The 17,003-nt window shown below is 37.9% G+C and overlaps 1 protein-coding gene across 2 annotated transcripts in view; it reads right to left on the reverse strand.

Annotated features, from left to right (window-relative positions):
• Nucleotides 1-3,448, reverse strand: part of LOC150089304 (high affinity cAMP-specific and IBMX-insensitive 3',5'-cyclic phosphodiesterase 8B-like) — a 764,745-nt gene extending 761,297 nt beyond the window's left edge. For both annotated transcript variants that reach the window (XM_090388973.1, XM_090388965.1), the window contains exon 1: nucleotides 3,170-3,448. In XM_090388973.1, the coding sequence (XP_090245099.1) occupies nucleotides 3,170-3,427 (258 nt within the window). In that variant the 5' untranslated portion in view covers nucleotides 3,428-3,448. The remainder of the gene's footprint in view (nucleotides 1-3,169) is intronic.
• Nucleotides 3,449-17,003: the final 13,555 nt, after the last annotated feature.

A 17,003-nucleotide genomic window follows, 5' to 3' on the forward strand; every position in this document is an offset into this window, starting at 1 on the left:
AATATTTCTTAATTGGTATGTAAAGCCTAGTAGCTTGCAAGATAAGTTCTTTGAATGCTTCCCATTTTGAATTTGCTGTTGGTAACATCATCAGTTGATGCAACTGTATAGAATTTAAATACTGTCTCAGTCCATCGTAGTCGCCTTTACGAAAGCAATACCCCTTCCCTTTACCCCTAATGGTAGTTACCTCTTTGAGTAACTCCCACTTCAGAACACTGTGATCACTGCCACCTAATGGTTCATTTATCTGCAGATTCTTAATGCATGAAGAATCACTGCTGATAATCAAATCAAGAGTATTACTCCCTCTAGTTGCCTCCCGAACATGCCGATGTAGAAAACAATCATCCAATAAATCCACAAAAGCCTTGCTAGTGTGTGAGTGACCATCCCCCAAATTTCAGTCAATATCTGGGAAATTAAAATCCCCCCATTATAAGACTCTCTGATTTACTGGCCCACTCTATTTCCCTGTACAGTGTCTTATTATACTCATCAGAGTCATTAGGCCTATAGCACACTCCTACTCTCAATTTTGATCTCCCAATGCTTATGTCACACCAAACTGACTCGACACTGCACTGTCCAGCGATGTCCACTGGCTTCATTTCCTTCGATTTTACTTATTTCTTAACTAATAGCATAACCCCTCCTCCCTTCCTATCCAATCTATCCTTTCTGTAGACGTTGTACTCCCCAAATTCCAGTTCTGCATTCCTTATATCTGTGTGACACCACATCTCTGATATCCCAACAATATCTGCCTTTGATGTTTTGAGCAGTACCTCAAATTCATCAAATTTATTTACTAAACTCCTAGCATTGATGTACACGCAAGTTTTCATGCACCTGTTTCTATTCTTAGCTACCCTAACACAACCCATGTGTTTACTTGTACCGCAACGACTCCCAGCAGTCTCTGAAATATTCTGCATCTTGTTTTTCAGGCTTCTGTTCCTTCCAATAGAAGCAGTGCAAGAATCTCTTTCACCTCTGCTAGTGGCTACTGTTAATCTATTAGTCTTTGTCTTCCCCCAAGCTACCACTTTTCTGACCCACCTAACACTGCGTCGATAGCATCAGCAAATATTCTGGCACCCTTTCTATTTAAGTGTATCCCATCCTTGTAGAAGCAGTCTCTCCTGTTAGGTTGATTGCATATTACATTAGTTGAGAAAAAAAAAAAAAACTAGAATACTTAAACAGAAGCCAAACTCACTCATGTATCCAATCTTCAATCAACCTCTGCACTTGTGCTGAAAACTTCTTTTTCACAGTTGGTGTTCCATCTACTCAGAAATTTGAAATTCATCACATTTCTGTGTAGTTCCTACTGAGCAATTCAATTTTCAGCTTGCATCCCATCCATTTGGACTGTCTCAATCCTCCCAAAATAAAAACATTCCATTTGCATTATCTAAAAATACCAACTGTCTAAGAGTAAACATCATGAGTACTTTTGTCCTATTGAGTCAATTAAATCTTTGGACATTAACATTGATTAGAAACTTAATTTTTAATTACATTGCTAAAAACTAAGAATTTCCATCTTAAAAGCCCTCTGATGAATGAAACGTATGAGCAGTATTGAACAGATAAATTGTCAACAATTAATTTCAAATACACTTTTTACCCCTTTTCCCACATTTCTTCTCCATCTGAGCCATCTACCATTCACCCCATCACCTCTGTCAAATATTTTGTTCTCTACTAGGCTCAATGTGAAGATGGGTTATCCTCAAGTTTACTCTCAAGACTCACTTTATATCCAACTTCAAATCATGCCAAACCAGGTACACCAGAGGCTAAAGACCCATCATCTGCCTATTAAAATGAAATTCCTCATGGCAAAGGATGAATTTCTTGATATCTCAAATGTTACTGAATTAGATAATTAAACCCCCCCCTCCCAAACACAACTACCCTGGTTTTGTAATTCAGAACTTTCTTGTTTTGTAATTCAGACTATATGAAACAACATGATCAAGACGATTTTTGAATTATTATTGTGTGATTTTAATATCTTTGATTTAAATTACATAACATGCCGTATGCCGACCGGGCTAGCCAAGTGGTTTAAGTGCCTGCCTGGCAACCCAAAGGTCGCGGGTGCGAATCCCGCCTCGGGCTTGGATCAAAGTACTGCAAAAACCTTGGGAGGTGCATTATGGCCACAGAAGCCGATGCGCCAACAACTACCAAAAAAAAAAAAACATGCTGTATAATTTTACGAGTTTTTATGCTATTTTTCTTTATTTTATTGTGAACCGCCCCTATAGTTAATATCCCTCTCTCCTGGAGTATTGCCTTTCCCTTTATTTATTTCATCTCAAATCATAACGGAATTTCATACATATATATATATATATAAGTATTACGTCGTGTGTGTGCATAATATGTGGTAGAATTGCATGACAACGGCTTTTTGCTGGTTGTATAAAATATAATTTAATTCTGGATTTGGAAAAAAAAAAAATTGCCAACCGTGTTCTGATAATACTTTTCTATATGTATTTTTTGAACATGCTTAAGAAATTTCAAATTACAATAAAATATAGATTGAGTTAATAGTGTATATTTATTCAATTTAAAAATACCACGGAAGTTCTCATGATTTTTTTAAAAGTTACGTTTCTTAAGATGTATAACTGCTATACAATAGCGGTTATACATCAAATTTTAATGATTAAGAAATATCAGAAGAAATAACCCCTTTAGTGTAAAAACTTTATACGTTTCTACTTAAATTTTATCAAATGTTACAAATATACTATTTAATTTACAACTACATAAAACAACTAGATAAATAGCAGGAATGATAAACACTTTCAATATATCTATTTTGGAACAGTTTTATTTTTTCCAGTTCGAAAATAGATGATGCACATGGACTTGGCGCTTTTTCCGTGCATTAAATAGTCGATTAACCCAAATTAATTTAATCAATTACCCAGAACCCTATTTTGAAAGTTTTTGTCCTACTTAAATTATAATGATATTTCAGAGCTTTCTCTTTCAAAAAGATGAAAGAAACTGATAGAAATAGCAATAAGAACAAACGGTCAATCAAGCTTAGCGTTTCCTTTTATATACCACAATCTCAGAATAATTGCAATATATTATTGCAATTATTCAATATATATATGCAATATATATATTAACTTACCTGTTTTAACAAGCCAGTATCCGATAACACACCATCCGCCACTGACTCATCTAGTGAAGAATTCTGTACACCCATTAGGGCTTTCCCATTATCCTCTCCACCTTCATCGGACCCTACAGCTGTCCGAAAGTGACCTTGAATGCCACCTAACTGGTTACCTGTTGCCGTGGCACAATACGAAGAGGATGGAGAATCATCTGATCCGCGACAATAAACAACACCAGTTTGGTTCACATGTATGCTTGGAGTACAGCCCATTGCACTTTTCAGAAGATCTTCAGCGCCGTGTAATTTATCAAGTTCATATATTAATAAATTTAATGATTAAAATTTCTAGGAAATTTGTATAGGCGCTACTCTTGGCAGTGTAATTACCTATAATGAAATTATATTTCATAATGTTCCATAATCTTTGATATGTTCTTAATAATGCCACATTTATTATCGGTTACACACATTTTTTTTTTCTGCACAACACAAATAATTGTCATTTCCGTTATCTTAATATATTTTTCTATGAGGTCACCAAATGATTAGTGGATACGAACAGCAATTACCAAAATACTTCTTGAGTAACTTTCTAGGAAGAAAGAACTGAGAATCACATTGCGCGTTAACTATCCATTTCTTTGCATTCCGCGGGAAGCAAAACTTAAACAGATAATAGCATGCTTTCACGCACGGGCTGTTAGTTGCTTCCAACTGAGCCTATTTGCATTGCTTACTCATAGAACGTCCACAGAACACATAATGAATTTATTTTCATTGCTTACTCAAAGCAGTACTATGCATAACAACTGTATAAATGTCGAATAAATCACTCTTCGCAGTGTAATTATAAACGCTATTTTCGTCACTGTGATCTCTCATATTTAACCAATTAAAAATATCAAGCGGCGCTCAGAGCGCATCTTCAACCCGCACATAGCGCTTGTTGCGATAACGATACAAATTTCAGATACCTTGTTGCAGACGGCTATTTGCGCTATCAATAAAACTCCACCTAGCGGAGAAAAAAATTCTCACTATTTTCCTCACTGTATTAGTAAAGAAAGGTCTCTAATTACATTTTAATGCTTCGGTCAGTCGGATTTGAGCAGAAATGGACTTGAGAGACGTTAATCTATAAAACGAACTAGGTTAAGTTCGTTTGGAAAATAAAGAATAATTAAGTTTAGTTAAACGCTGCTGTGATAAAAAAAAAAAAAATTGTTATTTCAAAGCGCACAAGTAAATTAGTAAATTTGAGACAAAAGCTTCATGTTGCAAGAGCTATGGAACATAACTGTTCAATACGTATGTATAAGTAATATATATTAAACACATTACTCATTTAATATAGGTAGGCAGTTTTAAATAAACAGTTAACAGCAGAAGACGGATACTCTCGCATCCAAAGAGCCACGATAGTGCTGTTTCATCAAATACTGCAGATTTTTTGACGTATAAGGTTTGTAGCTGTAGGGTTTTAGGATTATCAGTGACTTAGGCTATATTGTTCAGTGTATATTGTCTGTGAATTGCGTCTGTTCTGACGTCGATTTTCTGTTTTGCTGGCAATGCTGGACGAAAAACCCGAGTTTCTCGGAGAAAATCTCACCATGCTGCCCTCGCCTGAGACCGACTGATCACGTTGTGAAAAAGGTCCATAAAAATTCATCGTCATGGACGGGATTAATGTTATACTATTCATCTGTTTCTCTCCTTTCCTTGATCCACAACCATTGGGTTTATGTTTAATCTCGTTTTCCTTGTTGGCTGAAGATCAGAAATAACATTATTTCATACTATTACTGTCTATTGCGTGGTAGTATAAATTAATTAATTAAAATGCAATTACATTACAATTAGTAGGTACAGAGTACCTACTAATATAGACAACTTCTTACTGCAGTAAGAAATATTAATAGCGCAGCCACTATAGCACAGGCTATCTTTTTTTAGGTATTCACACCTTGGCGTGTGCAGGCACCGCCAACTTACACCAGATGATTTTGTCCCCTACTTGTAAACAGTTAATTTACTCCTGTAATTGTTGCGGTAAATAAACTTCACTTGGGCCTCGTCTGCGCGAGTAGCACAGTGGTATCTTTACTGTCCTCCCCACACCAGGGGGAAAAGGCCCGAGTTTGAATCCCGGTGATGACGCGAAGAACTTTAATGGGCTTTTTTCACTCCGTGCCTGAGTTAGTCGGTCTCAGGTGTATATAGCAAGGTTTCTCTACCCCCAGAAACTGGGGTTTTTCATCAAGTAAAACAGGCAAATCGACCAGAGAATACAGGAAATTTACAGACCCAAAACAATTGGGTAGTTGAATTATCATTCTGGGGGGGCCTCTGACTATAGATCTCTACTTTCAAGGAATGAACAGAATCAACAATTGTAACATAGCATAACCCATTCTCCCTTTCTATCCTTTTTGTACACCTTAAATTCCAATTCTGCATTGCTTATATCCGTGTGACACCACGTCTCTGATATCCCAACAATATCTCAAGACATCAACTTTTGATGTCTTGAGCTACAAATTTATCAATTTATTTACTATACTACTAGCATTGGTGTACATGAAGTATAGGAAATTTTTTTTTTTGCAGCGTGGTCTGTGCTTGTTCCATGGTGACTCCCAGCAGCCCATGAAATCCCTAGCACCTTGCTTTCAAGCCTGCTACTCATTATAATGGAAGCAGTTCATGAATCACTTTCACCTCTGCCTGCGGCTAGTGTTAAAATTTTAGTCTGTGACTCCCCCCCCCAACAAGCTAGCAGTTTTCTGACCCACCTAACACCGCCTCGATAGCATCAGCAAATATTCTTGCACCCTTCTATTTAAGTGTATCCCATCGCTAAAGGTGCAGTCTGTCCTGTTAACAAGCATAAACCACGCTGCAAAAAATTTTCCCCGTGAACCTTGCACAATCTCTCCAGAACAGAATTGATTGACAAAGCTCCCATTATATAGTTCCTCCTGTCGTGTCTGGGCAGAATTGCAGACAATTTGATAACCCTAATTTGCGATTTTTTTTTAACATTCACATGTACTTGTTAAGTAAATCTGCAGATCTTCTGCTCTTAATGTCATTAGTGCCAACACATACAACAATATTTATCTTTTGTACCCTTAAGTTGCTAGAGTCAGCTTTCATCCTGCTTTGCTGGACAAAAAACCCGAGTTTCCGGGTAGAAAACTTACTATCTACATCTGAGACCAACTAACTCAGCCACAGAGTGAAAAAAAAGCCCATAAAAGTCCCTCGCGGCATCCAAGGGATTCAAACCGGGACCATTTCCACCTGGTGTTCGGAGAACGGTGACTATACCACTGCACTACCGCACAGACGGTGAGAAAGTACTCTTGTTGTGCCTTATACGCAGAGATGTATAGTATCTTAAGTAGAACGGCACTTGAACGAAAGTTCAACTCCGCCTTTGTACACTGTGATAATTACAGAGCTTTGTAAAAGGCAGAAATATGTGTAATACAGTATTATGTTTGTGCAGTGTGTGTGTGTGTTGTTTCTGGCCGTTTTGTCACCAGGCAGGCGATCACCTGGAAAGCCTTCCCAGTGTCCATATACACCACGGGGAGGTAGGCCACAACTACGCATTTACCACAGCCAACCTCAACAGTCACGCACTGAATGTCCAAAGCAAGTTTGGAACTATTCAAAATAACCCCGTGCCAGCAAGCCGGCAACAGCACACACACACACACAATCATGCGCAGACTGTGCCTTAGATGTTATTTATTTATCCAGGTCTGACTAAGATATTTATTTATCCAGGTCTGACTAAGATATTTACTTTCCCAGCCTTTAAGAGGCAACAATGGTACTGTAATCTTTGGGCGTCATCGTTGCTTTATAAAGGTTACTTGTTTTGTTGCAGACGTTCATTGTCATGCCGATATCACCTCGAGGGATGACTTCAGTTTAGAAGTTGATCAAGTTAAAAAATACTGTTGAATGTAATAGGTGTCAGAAATACAAATTCCACTCTTATTTTGCTATATCTGATAGAGTTATATATAATGATTCGGCAGGAAATATGATCCCATCCCCTACCTTGGCAGTAAACATCAACCGAACTAGCTACTAAGTTAACGAGGTATATGCTGAATTAATTATAGCCAACCCGTGAATCTCTCAAGATGACTACTAGGGCACAAAAACTTGGAAGTTTTTGTGCCTTAATAGTGTACTTATGAACCCGCGCCTGACCACTCGACTACGGTGCCTCAAATACCGAAATGATGTCCATTTCAACTTACGGTCTGCAACATCTCACGTGCTTTTTCTGACACGATCTCAGTTATCGGTGGATAAAACCACTCCTCATCTCAGTTGTCCGAATTATTTGTTGTATGACTCCTTTCGATTCAAAGGTGGTACTTGTGCATATGTTCGTTCTGACGTTCCCTGTCAGAGACTTAGTAATTTGGAATATCCTCTTTTCGATCTTCTCTGGCTTAAAATCTCTCTACCACATTCTGTCAAACTCATCTGTTGCCTCTATCGTTCTCTCAACTTCACTAATCACTTGGAACTCTTTGACTTCCTCTCCTTGAAACTTAATTTATCTAGTCTAACTTTCTTAACAGCGAGGTAATTTTCCTCGGTGATTTTAATGTTCACAACTCCAGCTGGCTTTTGTTTTCTAGTCATACGGAGCCAGCTTGTCGAGATACTGAGGCTTTTGCAATTACTAATGACCTCGCACAGACTGTTCATTTGCCTACAAGGACAATCCTAACATACAGCCAACACGGTTGATCTTTTTCTCACAAACAACCCTTCTAAGTACACGGTCGAAGTGAGTGGTCCATTAGGCACCTCAGATCACAAATTTGTTATTGTCTCTTCTCCAATAGAGCCTTTATCTCATGGCTATTCCCAACCTCGTATTGTTTGGCATTACAAGAATGTAAAATGGGATGACCTACGAGATTTATTTTCTTCTTTTCCTTGGTCGCATTACTGTTTCAAAACTTCTGATGTCAACATTTGCTCTGATCATGTCAACAGAATTATTCTTGTAGAGATGTAATCCTTTATTACACACCCTCACCTTAAAATCTCGTCCTTTATCTAAACCTTGGTTTTCCAATAAATGTGCTAAGGCTGTTCAAGAGAAGAATGTCGCATATCGTACTTGGCTCGTGTCCAAATCCCTAGATTCATTTTCTGCCTACACAATTGTAGGCAGAAAATGAATGAATGCTCGCAACAATTGTAAAGCAGTTATTAATCAGTCAACACTAGATTTCCAACATGCTAAGAGTATAAAACATCCTTCTTGGTAGCCGAGCATTCTGGTCTCTTGTCAAAGCCACAACTTTTGCCCATTTCTCTTCCCACCTCTGTCAAAACCAGATGGTTCTATCGCCACTTCAGCCAAGCTGACAAATCCCTCCAAAAAAAGGGTGACAAATCCATCCCATCCAATTTTCATCCCATTGCAGTCACAGCTACTTTTCCAATCTAATGAAGAAAGCAATTAACCGCCAACTCTCAAACTATCTAGAAACCGTCCATCTGATCATCGATCGCCAGTATGGATTCCGTCAATGTCGATCCACTGGGGATATTCTGGTTTATGTTACCCATCTTTGGGCAAATTCAATGGAAACGTTTAGTAAAGCTCAAGCAGTTACTCTTTACATCTCAATGGCTTTTGATCGTGTTTGGCATAAAGGTCTTCTAAATGAGCTTCCATCTTATGGTTTCCCAACTGTTTTTTGTAATTGGGTATCCAGTTTTCTGACATCTAACTGTGGGTGATGGTAGATGGCTTTCTGTCTTCTAACTTCTACATTAATGCTGGTGTTCCCCAAGGTTCAGTCCTTTCTCCCACTCTTTTCCTCTTGTATATTAATGACCTTTTTCCATTGACCGGAAATTCTATCCATAGTTTTGCTGATCATAGCACATTGCATTCCACCTTCCAGTTTGAGAAACCTTGCCCTGCTCAAACAGTTTCAACTTCTCGAATATCCACTATAATTGCTGATCTCCAGGTAATTCTATAGTGGCTCAATGATAACTTAGTTGATTTCAATCCTTCTAAAACTCACAGTCCTCTTGTATATCTCGCAAAAAGGATTCTTCTGTTCCTATGTTTATCTTTGATGACACTCCGATTTCTAGGCAAGATCATATATCTCTATTGGAGATTACTCTGACTCCTAATCTCTCTTGGCATAAGCACATTACAAATATTGCTTCCTCTGCATCTAAAACACTGGGTTTTCTCTTTCGCTCTCAGCATTGCTTTTCTTCCAAACAGTTATTCATTCTGTAAAAATCTAAAATCCGCCCCACCATGGAATATTGTCCCCACAACCTGGGGCGGTGACCCCAAAACCTCTCTTAGGCTTCTAGATTAATTAATGACTCATTTCTAACAGAGTCTCCACACGCTGTCTCATAGACGTTCTGTTTCTGCTGCATGCCTTTTCTATAGATACTTCCATCGGTACTGTTCTTCTGAACTGGCTTCTATAATTCCCGCTCTCTCTTCCAAAGCAGTCAAAACACGTGCTGCAACCAGTCAACATCCTTTTACTGTCCATCTTGAAACTCAAAAGCAACTTTTCTTCTTCCTCATCTATTCCTTCAACTTTCTTTTTCCTGGAGCAACCTTACGTATTATCTGAAAATCACAATTTACGGCAGTCTAATGTCAACAAATATCTACTTTCATCTTCTCACCCTCTAACCCATGCACGGTACTAAGTGTTATAGGTTTTAATACCTCTCGTGTTTGGGGTTTTATGTTGTATTATAAGTATATTTGTAGGGGTAGATGACTTTCATTAACCGGTGAAATACCACCACTTTGCTTATTGGAGGCTTGAAGTGGTGAAACCCATGTTTAGTCTCTAGAGCAAAGTTTCCAGCATCCCCCTCCCTCCATACCTTTCCTTCAACCCATGCACGGTACTAAGTACTATAGGTTTTGATACCTTTCGTGTTTGGGGGTTTCATAAAAAAATATATATATCTTAGAGTTAAACAAAGTGAGAGTGTGAATCTTGGTCACATGTGTACACTATGCGATGATTGTGCGAATCCAGTGTGATTTGCTCAAAATAAAAAAAATGTCTCTTGTTGAACGTCTTCATTTAGGTGGCACTTGTGTCCTGTATGAATGCGTGATGATTGATAAAACAAGGTAAATGAGTAAGTGAGTTGCGTACTGTTAGAAACCAATCCCCCTAAATAAGTTTAAAAAGTGTACTTGTGTAATTGTTAGCATGATAGCTGTGTACTGAGTGGAATAAATTGTATGTGTTTCTCTAGCAGCCCCTACTCCAAATTGGACTGCAGCGGAGCAACTCCCCCCCCCTTGCACTGCTGATGTCTTTTCCTCTCATTTGTGGCATGCCTTGGAATATGCTGACACTGGCTACAGTTGGTCTGACTGGTATGGGATTATTCATAGGGAACCTCTGTCCTCAGTTATCGCTCCATCCAACATAGGGCACCCCTAGCCCTATGCTTTATTCCCAACTTACCCACAGTCCCTTCCTCAACCACCCAGCTCTAACTTTCTCCTGGTGGACCCTACCACCACAAATCTTTTACTTTTATTGTCAGTCATCTCCCCCTTCCCTGTGTGGATGTTGGACATCTTCCACAAGGGTGCCCCCTCTGTTCCTTTAAATCCTTATTTCTTAGCGGACTGCTCGCTGCCCCCCACTGTTACTTCCTTTCATGCCTTTCCCTTTCTAGAGTTTTTTTTTTTTTTTTCCTTTTACACTAGGGCTCTTCCTGGCAAGATCAGGCGCAGTCCAGGGTTCGCCCCCGCCAGGATCTTTCTGCTTTATCCAGCTACCTCCCCGAGGCGGTGGAGGGAAACGCGGAGTCCCAGTAGGGGCCCTGGTGGCTAAATGCCGGAGGAAAAACAGACCAACATAACTCCACACTACACTATGCAAACTAACGGGAAGCTCGGGCGACCCTGGCAGAGACCAGCCAGAGTATTATGGGCAGCCTGGCTCATCTCTCAATAGTGGTGGCGGACAACGTGGGGTTCCATTAGGAGCCCTGCTGCCAAGAAGCCAGTCATATAACAACAGAACATAGCACTACTCTGACACAAACCATACATACTTTTTCTGGCTTTTACAGAAATTCTGTACTTAACAAAGTACCATGGCACAGATGTGGGAAACCACCGGTGGCGCTTACCACAAAACACTATGTCACTATGTGCAAACTAACACAAATACCTACACTATCTGTAGCATTTACAGAGTTTGTATTGCGTCACAAAGCATACTTCATGGTTTATAGGGGGGAAACCCAAGGTACCGCTAGACAAAAAACACTATATACTACGAAACAGTTGCAAGGATTCGTGTGCGCGACCACACTTTTTAAGCTCCGCATTTTTCACTTGCAATTTGTGTATATTCTCCATAATACTTAGTAATTATTATTACAGAATTTCTAATAAAGAGCTGAATACGATGTCTGCTCCGCAGACATCGTATTCAGCTCTTTTTTAATATTTGATAAATATTAAACTTGATAAATATTTATCAAGTTTCCACTAGATAAATATTAATCAGAATATTTTCCTATATCGAATAAGTACAGAATTTAGTAGCCAAGTGAAACCAAAGGCCGAGTTCAATGTAAAGTTTCTCTGGCCACCAATAATGCACTTCTGCCCCACGTATGAAGATCACCGACTAAAGCTGAACACAGATATATAAGGTAGCCCTCGTCATCAAAAACACATCATGCTTCTGGATGAAAATGCTTATATTGCTTTTGCGCGGTTCGTCCAGGGCCCAGGCAATAGAATCAACATTAGCGTAGACAAGAACGCCGAGTAATAGCGACCTCAACCTTGACCAATCACCACTGAACATGGAATAAATTCCTACTAAGTAACTGGCAGAATGTGCTCTTAGAAGCCCCAGACTAGGAAATCGCCCAAGCTAACCCCAACATGGGTAGGATAACTCTAGCACTGTACATCCAAGGTAACCCCAACAGGGGTAGAATAACTCTAGCACTCTACGGAGTGCAGGATCAAAACCAGCTGATAAGCTGCCACATAGCCCCATTCATGGGGTAGGAATACTGCAGGGACTCGCTGAGCACGGAATTTTCAGAGAATTGCATCGCTGCTGGAGTACCATCCGAGCATGCTAATGATGCTCACACAGGGACAAAAAAAACCAAGTTATGATATTAGGGTCCCCTGTAAATGATTACATCTACCCATATATTTATTTTGTCTGTAAATTGCGTGTGTTCTCTCGTCGATTTGCCTGTTTGCTGGATTAAAAACCACAGTTTCGGGGGGGGGGGAACCTTGCTATCTACGCCTGAGACTGACTAACTCAGCCATGGAGGAAAAAAGCCCATTAAAGTTCCTTGCATCATCAACGGGATTCGAACCCGGTGCTCACACAGGGACACCTGCCTAGGTCACAGGTGCCTCCTTACCCTAAATACTATGCCCCTATGACCTTCCAACCCACTACCTTTCCCCTTCTTCGCCTTACACTAATAGGTGGGCTCTCTACTCTATGGCCCACCTTTCTTTATCTGCGTATTCTGACACTCCTTCTCTATATTGCCCGTGCTCTTTTCTAATAAAACCTTTTTTTTTTTTACTTTGTCTCCGTCCAGAAAGCTCAGGCGACTCTAGCGGAGACCAGCCAAGTATGATAGGCAGCCTGGCTCACCTCGCAGTGGTGGTGGCAGGCAACGTAGGGCGCCATTAGGGGCCTTGCGGCAAAGCAGCCAGCGATATAACAACAGAACAAAACACAATACTACATAAACCAGACACTACTTTTTCCTGGCTTTTGTAGTAGTTCTGCATACCATCACAGAGTATATTCGGCACAGATGTGGGAAACCACTGGTGGCGCCTGACCCTAAATACTATGCCACTATGTTGTTTTTCACTAATATTTTTAAGCGATTTTTATCGGAAACTGAACTTTCTACGTGCCAAAGTCAATGAACTTTACCTGAAGATTAATTTGAAAATTACGTTTTTTTTTTCAAAAATGGTTTTACTGATTTTGATGAAATTTTATATTTAGTTCTTATGTCATAGAATTTGTTTTATTGTCACAATAAAATGAAATTGAAAATGTTCTTTATTAGTTTTTTCCTTAGATGGGGCCCCCCAAATTCCCTTTTGCTTTGGGCCCCATGAAGGTATAACGCGCCACTGCGTATGAAAGAGAAGTTTTGTTTGTGTCACGCAACCACGTTTATTTTTATCAACAGCTCGAAAGGCGTAGAAGCTACAGGAACTGATAAAAACAGCACGATATTTCTGTATACCAGTGAAAGATAAGTAGACTTTCCAAGAAACAATTTACCTTCCAAATCAAATGTACTCTTTATCATGCTCAATATTTCGAATATTGTACTGTTTGCTACTCAGCGAAGTCACGAAACTCCGTTTTTTAATCTTTTAAGGATAGTTAAATAGTTAATAACTTGTTAACTTATTAAAAATGTTTGTAAAATAAGTTATCTAGATTTCAGGAGCGTTTCGATTTTTATTTCTTGAATATATATTTTTTTCATTTTCTGTGATTCCTATGTGATTTTTTTTTTTTTTTTTTTTTTTTTTAAGCGCATCGGTTTCTGTGGCCATAATGCACCTCCCAAAGTTTGTGCATTTTACTCTGATCCAAGCCCGAGGCGGGATTCATATAAGTGAAAGTAAATAACTAATTACTTTGTTAATAATTAATTACTAATTAGGTAATTAACTAATATTATATAGAAATAATTATTTTAATTCGCTACATATACCTCAAAAAAATAAACGGTCACAATTCCTAGAAAGAGACTTCGGTTGCTGCTGCATGACAACCCATGTCCGTACATTGCTGAAATCAAGAATAAAATTCTGTTTTCAAAAATTTCGAGTGAGAAATCATTACACACAAAGTGGAACTTGCCCGTTTAGCAATAGGTGCTCTCCATAAATTTAACTTAAATTACTAATATTTGCAATTCCACGTCAGTTCAACAAGGCTCAGTCTGATCTCAACCGATTTCATGAAACATCGTAAGATTGTTAGGTATTAAAACTTATGTATACGTATGTAATTATAGTTCCTTGGTCAATTTACAGGGTTTTAAAAGTTGCAAAAAGTGTGATTTTTTTGGAACTTTGCTTTTTTAAAATCTGCACATCTCAGTCTCTAATTAAGATAATGACTTGCAGTTCGTGCAAGAGCTTCAAATTAAGCTAACGTTCGTTCGATTAACTTGATTTTCTTCAATTCCTCTTTTAAAACCAAAGAATTTGTTTGTTTTCTTCATTAGATACAAACAGTTCATGGAATTCATAGGGAGTATTTTCAGTCCTACTTTTCCAGTTCTTGAAAAATAAACTTTCGAGATTGTCAGTCTCTTATGCTAAAGCGCTTCCATATTAAGGCATTGAGAAATCAATTTGGAGTGCAATGCTAAATCGGCAACGTGGAACGGCTCTCATACGATACTCATGTAGCATCAAGATGAGAAAAGTTGTTACCACGGTCGTTCCAGGAGGAATTTATTTTTCCCAACCGTTTTTTAATAAAAAGAAAAAATTATGTAATTTTTAAAACCTAATTTCATTTACATTTAGCATTTATGTGGATAAAATTTGAGATTTATATTTTTATTGTGACTCATAAAAATGTTTCGGATGACCAATGGGAATACTGAAAAATATTCTTTGATAATGTTTGATATTTTCTTAACACAACAAAACATGAATTTAACAAACATTTAACTTTTGTTATAAACCACCAATAACAAGAACACGTAGTTCTACAACTGTAAACAACATAGTCTTGTTATCTGCTCAAACCACGTGCATATAACCATGCACGAATTGCCCAAACGTTGCACACTAGTTGAAGAAGGGAGAGGTGTACGGGGGGTAAGATGTTGTTATGAACACGCCGCCTCCGCTCACTACATTGTTGCGCCTTGTAGGTAGTGCAGTTGGTAGAATCCACGTTTTCTGTCCTCCCAAAGAGCAAAAAAGAACGGAGTTCGAATCCCGTCGATGACGTAAGGAATTTTTATGGGCCTTTTTCACAACGTAGCTGAGTTGGTTGGTTTCAGGCGAGGGTAGCTTGGTTTTTTTTTTTGTTTTTTTTTCTCCCAAAAACTCGGATTTTCCGTCCAGCAAATAGAAAATCGACCAGAAAACACACTCAATTTACAGACAATATATATGGCGCAACATGGCTTAGGCGGGTAAACCCCATAACAACATTGTATACACTTGTAACTTTGTTGAAAATAAACTGAACTAAATTAAAATATACTTTTGTATTAGTAAATATTAAACAGTTACAATATAATAAATATTTATATTTAAAAATAAAAATATAATAATAATCGCCGCGCCGCCTTTTAGATTTTGCCGCCATGGTGTAGACTGCAGTGCATCTCTTTCACCACCCGGTTGGTACGGCCCTGGTTGTCACCTATTCTTGTGGGTTTTATAACCTACAAGGATAGGTTATAAAACCTATGCCTCTGCCAAAGTTTCTATGTCATAAATAATTTCTTTACTAAAAAAAAAAAAAAAGAAAGAAAGAGCGTAAATGGTTGAATCAAAAAAATTAGGCAATGGTTCTTAATGCAGATGAAACTACCGCTACACAAGAGGCCCAAATTGACTGTTTAAAAAAAAAGTGTGGGGGGGGGAGATGATCTATTTGTACCGCGAATAATACATCCATTGCCAGAATTTTCATCCACATCCATTACCAGAAATCAAAATTGCAAGAATTTTCAAGGTAAAAATTAGAAGTCGATTTCGGAATATACAGTATATCAAGTTGGGACAGCTACGGGATCATTGGTTATTTAAAACTGAGGTGGAATGCACCGCAGTCGAAAATTTGATGAACGCCAATGATTTGATTACAATTAAATTTCTAAATTTTATTTACAAGTTTCTATGTCATAAATAATTTCTTTACTAAAAAATTGATGTATTCTAATAAACGTATTTTAAAACTTACATCTTTTTCTAATTTTTTTTTTATTTTATTTATTTAATTAATTTATTTTATATTTTTGATTCAGTATTTTCTCTTTATGGCGGGTTATATGCATCGGTTGCAGTTTTTGGATTAACTTTTGGATTGGACAGAGAAGACAGGAAAAATATATAAATAAATCAGTATATATATCTGCTATATTAATTTATTTATAATTGAAATCAATATTATAAAATCAACTATTTTAATAATATTATAAATTGAAAATTAAAGGAGACAGTAAAATAAAACTAAAAGTAGGGCTTTTGTAGTAAATTAAACTGATAATACAAAATATATGAATTCTTGAGGGTAAGGTGCATCTAAGTAAATAACTAAATAATACCAAGTAAATAACTAATAACTAAATAATACCAAGTAATAACTAAATAATTATCTTGTTATTATTCATTCATTACTAATTAATTAACTAATAATAAATAAAAGTAATTCTTTTCACGTATACAACATATACAACTTAATATCACTCAACCTTCCGTAATACACTGGTATGCAAAACGTTTGTTGTTGTAACTTCTAAAGGTTACAACAACAAAATCTTTACTTAAGGTACTCTTTACTGATGAGAGTAGATTCAGTCTCAGCAGCGGTTCTGGACGTCAGCTAATCTGGGAAGAGGTTGGCACACGGTATCACCCCTCAAACATCACTGAAAAGGATCGATATGGCGGTCGAGGTGTTCTCGTCTGGGGTGGCGTTATCTTGGATGGACGTATATATGCAGTAAGATGTAGCTACCAACATACTTGTATCAAACACGGGACCTTTTCGCC

Source organism: Mastigoproctus giganteus, chromosome 2 (assembly GCF_048544385.1).
Source record: "Mastigoproctus giganteus isolate SK-2022 chromosome 2, ASM4854438v1, whole genome shotgun sequence".
NCBI classification, from domain to species: domain Eukaryota; kingdom Metazoa; phylum Arthropoda; class Arachnida; order Uropygi; family Thelyphonidae; genus Mastigoproctus; species Mastigoproctus giganteus.